General features: G+C 36.8%; 1 protein-coding gene across 3 annotated transcripts; it reads left to right on the forward strand.

Moving 5' to 3' along the window:
- The first annotated feature begins 2807 nt into the window (after positions 1-2807).
- Positions 2808-4259, forward strand: LOC147066167 (uncharacterized). 3 transcript variants are annotated; one of them, XM_085955456.1, is made up of 4 exons: positions 2808-2940; positions 3400-3511; positions 3606-3758; positions 3994-4259. In XM_085955456.1, exons 1-4 carry the CDS (start codon positions 2930-2932, stop codon positions 4039-4041), a joined length of 324 nt encoding a protein of 107 aa, XP_085811582.1. In that variant the 5' UTR covers positions 2808-2929; the 3' UTR covers positions 4042-4259. The 3 variants fall into 3 exon arrangements, 1 of the variants encoding a protein (XP_085811582.1); XR_015071602.1 differs by having other exon boundaries at positions 3065-3869; positions 3994-4192; XR_015071603.1 differs by lacking the exons at positions 3400-3511; positions 3994-4259 and having other exon boundaries at positions 3606-3716.
- Positions 4260-5186: the final 927 nt, after the last annotated feature.

Consider the following 5186-nt stretch of genomic DNA (forward strand, 5'->3'; position numbering starts at 1 on the left):
TCAAACCATTGGAAACGTGTTCTGGAACTTAGTGAAGTTACGTATATTATCTTTGGTGGAGTATCTTTCCTACCATTGATAACAAACGGATATATACAGACCTAGGGGTGGCAAAGGCCGACTACGGCCTCAATGAGGTATACTGATGCCAATAGGTATACTTACTTCTAAAAAATGTTGAGACGCCACTGTCCAAGAAAGTCAGCAAATCCTATCTCTAGCCTCCGCGTGGCGTCCCCCGGGCAATGCAGATAATGTGCAGTATAACGCAGCATATCTGTAGGTAATAGAGAAGGTTTAAGGCGAAACTCTGGCGTCTCAAAACGAGAGACCTTTGGCTACGGGAAGGATCACCCAGACAGAAAAACCACACACCAACCCGTCTGGACAGCGTGGTGTGTTATGTCCAAAACCTTCATGAAACAAAAACTTAAAAAACCCGGCCATCATTCTTCGGAGGCCAACCTGACACTGATCACGGCAGCGATCAGCGAAGGAAGGCAGAGGGTGCTAACAATCCCCGGAGGCCAACCTGACACTGATCACGGCATCGATCAGCGAAGGAAGGCAGAGGGTGCTTACAATCCCCGGAGACCCGGAAAAGGCTGCCAACAGATGACCATTGCTAAGTATAACGCGAGAACATTGTCCAGCGATGCCAAACTTGTAGAGTTACAAGAAGAGCTCACGAATATCCACTGGGATGTTGTCGGACTCAGCGAAGTAAGACGTAAAGGTGAGGGTATTATAACTTTACAGAGCGGACATGTGCTATATTACAAAGGAACGGCTGGAGTACGCACGAGCGGTGTTGGATTTATTGTTAACAAAATCTGGAAAGACCACATAGTCGAATTTATTCAACTGTATTTCTGACAGGGTCGCAAGCGTGATAGGTAATCAAAATCAATGCTAGGTACCGGACTTTTCAAGCATATGTTCCGGCACAGAGCTATCTTGATGAAGAAGTGGAAGAGTTTTAGGAGGAAATAGCAACTTTGAAAAATAAAAGTAAATGCCACTTCAACATCATAATGGGAGATTTCAATGCACGTATTGGATCATACCAAAGAGATGACGTAGTGGTCGGACATTTCGGACATGGTTCAAGGGATGGTAGAGGAGACAACATGCTTGTGGAGTTTGCTGAAACCAACAATCTCCACATCATGAATTCCTTTTTTAAACAAAAACCTACACGTAAATGGACGTGGAGAAGCCCGTCAGGAAGGACCAGTGAAATCAACTACATCCTCACTGACAGAAAATATACATATTTAAACTGTAAGGTGATCAATAGGTTTAACACCGGCAGCGATCACCTGATGGTGAGATGTAAGATAAGATTGAACGTCCAATCAGAAGGAACCAAACTACAGAATAAGTCAAAAAATACTCGCATATACTTGAAGAAAAATACTGAATTCCAAGATAAACTCAAGAATGCACTATCGGCGTTCTTAAATGAGAACGAAACCGTTTCCCTATCCAACGCGGAGGATATAACGAATATCATTCTACCCGAAGTCACACCTCCCACCAAGCTTTCGAAGGCAACATTGTATCTTATGGAGCAGAGAAGGAAAACCAAGAGCGATAGACAGGCGCAAAACGATATGGAGTTTTCATCACTTTGCAAAACTCTCCGAAGAAAGATAAGAGAAGACCTTCGTAAATTCAATGTAAACCTCGTACCTTCAAGCATTTGTGAAAGCAGGGAGAAGTTTGAAGAAAAACAAGCAATGCTTGTCGATAGGAAAACGGCAAATCGCAGCACTAAAAGCAAAAGATGGCTCTATCATCAGAAATTGGTAACTCTTGTTAAGCCGAGTTGAAGAGTTCTACAGCGATCTCTACAGTGATGACACTGACAATACGATTATAGACTTGTCTTAGATCTTCGAGGAAATGAAAATGCGGAAGACCATACTCTCGAAATCACATCCTGGGAAGTAACCCATGCTTTAAATTACATGAAAAGCGACAAAGCCCCGGGGAAGACGGTCTAACAATAGATATCCTCAAAAAAGCTGGAAAGGATGCAAATGAAGTGCTTGCACAATTAAATGTTCACAGCCTGCATACGCCAAGAGGATGTCCCAGAGGCATGGAAAAATGCCAGCATTATGACTACTTATATTCTAAAACATTAGATCGAGAGGTTTAAAAGAATACTATTTTATGAAATAAAAATACTTTATGCAGTCATCAAATGTTTAAAACAAATATAAAGGATAATAAGGCTCCAAAATTATATAAATAGATTATCTACAACGTTTAAGGAATGTCCAGGAGCATGCTCTGAAAATACCCTAAAATTTCCATTTTGACCTACGTGGCGCATGTGAGCCCTTAATAACTCCTCTAGACATCATATTTTCTATCATACATATGTTTTCCATGCTTTCATACATCGCTGGTTATTTTACTTTAAGCCTCCCCCAAACCAAAGCGAATATATTCGCAGCGAATTCGCGACGCCCTCGCTATCGCTGTCGCTACCGCTTGGATTTGATGCGAATTTCGCGTTTGGCCCCACACCAAAGCGTCAGCGACGCAGCCATAGACTAAATAATTTTATTTACGCGCCAGATTTAAAATTGTAAATATTATTAATATTTTACGCCAATTATTCTATAATTTTTATGAATTAAATATAAAAAATACACGTACACTATAGCGCTTTCAGAATTGCTACAACTTTTACCCACTTTGCGTAAAGTGTATTTTAATTATCTGAAACAAGGTGGCAGCATTGGATGCAGCCATAGACTAAATACATATACGAATGTCAAAGTGACAGTTGTGTGTTGACAAAATGTACACGTCTTCTGAATGCTTATTACACGCTGAAGATATAATGAGATGGCGTGCGACAAATTACATCGACATTTAATATAACCTTACTTTATGACAGGGCAAGATTGCCATGGCTCATAGGTAAGATAGATTTACTCAGTTTCATAACTGCACATATTATAAATAAGCATTTACCATGAAGGGTTAACAGGATTTGAAGGTAATATGCTATTGAAATAACATGTCTCCGTTATTTGAATTGTAGGTTTTGACTATTTTGCGTTTCTACGCAGAGGGAGCGTACCAAAAACGGGTAGGCCAAGTCTTCTGCGCAATGAGCCAGGCATCAGTAAGCAGATGCATAGGAAACGTGTCCGATGCTATAATAGCAGTGCTTAGTAATACTTACATACAGTCGCCATACAGCGCTGACAGTCTTTAGTGTTGTGTTGATACCCTCTGATCAATTTATACAATATTACAATGTACATGTCATGTAACTAGAGTAACTGTGCATAGACACAACAAGTAAATTACCTACTCAATAAGAATTTAACGGGAATATTATTTTGTGTCGGTAAAAATATTTTTTAATTTCAGACTTCAAGAAAGGGCAGGTTTCCCGAAAATCATTGGGTGCATTAACTGCACCCATGTGCGAATATACCCGTCATACTTGGAGACTTTCAAAAATGAGCGCAGAAAATTTTCTGTAAATGTGAAATTCGTAATAAAATCTATGTTGTTTCTGATACATTCATATTCATTACGTATAATATCATAACATGACATTTATTTTTATGCAGGTATCTGACATGTCTGACATGGACATTCTGGCAGTGAGTGCCAGATTTCCTTTGAGTGTTTATGACCAATTCATATTTAGTGGATCGTTGGTAAAAACTGAAATGAAACATCTACAGAACGACAAGAATTGGGAATTTTGTTTTATTAGGGAAGTATGTTAAACTTTACTTTACTATGGCAGTACCAGTAACAAATATTTTTGTTTGGTTTATATTCATCCATATTTTGTATAGGTACTTCAAAGGAATCAAAATTTTGCATAGGTATGAATATGATATTTAATGAAACAGTTTTTTAATTATTTAAATCCTGATTTCTAATATTTTTACAACTTTCAGTCGAAAACATATTCAAATTAACAGACTGTGTATATTGAAATCATTCTAGTGCCACCATAGGCCAGCCAGACTCACTACACGGCTGCCCGCTGTTTGACCAGGGATGTGATTGAGTGTTTTTGGATAATGGACCACACCAGATCGCATAGCTACAGCAACAAGTGCAAGACCAACCGTGGCTATACATACAGTATACATGTATATATTAAATATAATTTATGTATATTTATTTATGGCTTATACACCGAAACAAAATATGTCACTTAACTGTACTTGAATATTTTTGCAGGATCATTCAATAAAAAATACTTGGTTTAGGTTAAGAAAGTTTTAATAATCATTTTTGCACAGAATACAAGAAAAATATTTATATAATTATTAGAATTACAATGAGCTTTAAAAGTAACACGATATTGTAATAAAATGGACAAATATGAAAAAAAATAACAATAAATTGTATATAGATAGGTAGACAGGGTTCAGATGATTCTGGCAGTGCAGGCGACTCATTTAGGTGTCAGTATTGTTACTTTCAAATGACAATAACACCGTTCCAATGTGATTCGGTCGTGCCAGAAGACTCTGTCCTTTCTCTATTTAGTAACCGGGCGTTTTACAACTTTAAATGAAAATTAAGTGGGTATATAGATAGTATATTTTTTCTAGTATAATATTATTTAATTAGGTGACTTTTTATTTCTTTATTACTTGAAATGGTGTTTATATGGTAGATGGATTATAATGGTTTTGAAATATAGTTATTTTTGTTAATTCTACTTTAACTGAGTCATTTACCTTGACAGCTGTTTCGGCACATAAACTCATTTTCGGAACATTCAACAATAATTTGTGATTATAAAAGAGCTACAGGTCACGTAGCAAATTAAATACGCTTAGTTAAATAATAAATACGTACCAAATATTTTACAAAATACACCACATACATCCATCGAATATGGTATATAAAATACAGATTCAAGTATCAAATAATTCTTGGATAAATAGATGTTTATGTAAGTATATGTTTTTTTAAATACTTACATGATACTGTGTTGTATAACATTTAAATTTATATTTTTGATTTTGATTTACATACTTAAATGTACCTACATAAATTTGTAATGTACAGTAGGTACTTAATTACATTTTTAACATTAGGAAATTACCATTATTCGATTCTATCCACCCGCCATGTCTATAATCACCCCAACGCTGGATAGAAAGAGACATCACACAAAATTG

The sequence above is a fragment of the Rhyacophila brunnea genome, unplaced genomic scaffold (genome assembly GCF_057557595.1).
Source record: "Rhyacophila brunnea isolate RB1 unplaced genomic scaffold, BYU_Rbru_1.0 scaffold_5, whole genome shotgun sequence".
Taxonomy (NCBI): Eukaryota; Metazoa; Arthropoda; class Insecta; order Trichoptera; family Rhyacophilidae; genus Rhyacophila; species Rhyacophila brunnea.

Bases quoted from the DNA above. Each gene is read 5' to 3' on its own strand.
- LOC147066167 (XM_085955456.1), top strand. The intron at 3,512-3,605 runs GTAAATGTGAAA...ATTTTTATGCAG, and splicing joins ATGAGCGCAGAAAATTTTCT to GTATCTGACATGTCTGACAT. The intron at 3,759-3,993 runs GTATGTTAAACT...AAATCATTCTAG, and splicing joins AATTTTGTTTTATTAGGGAA to TGCCACCATAGGCCAGCCAG.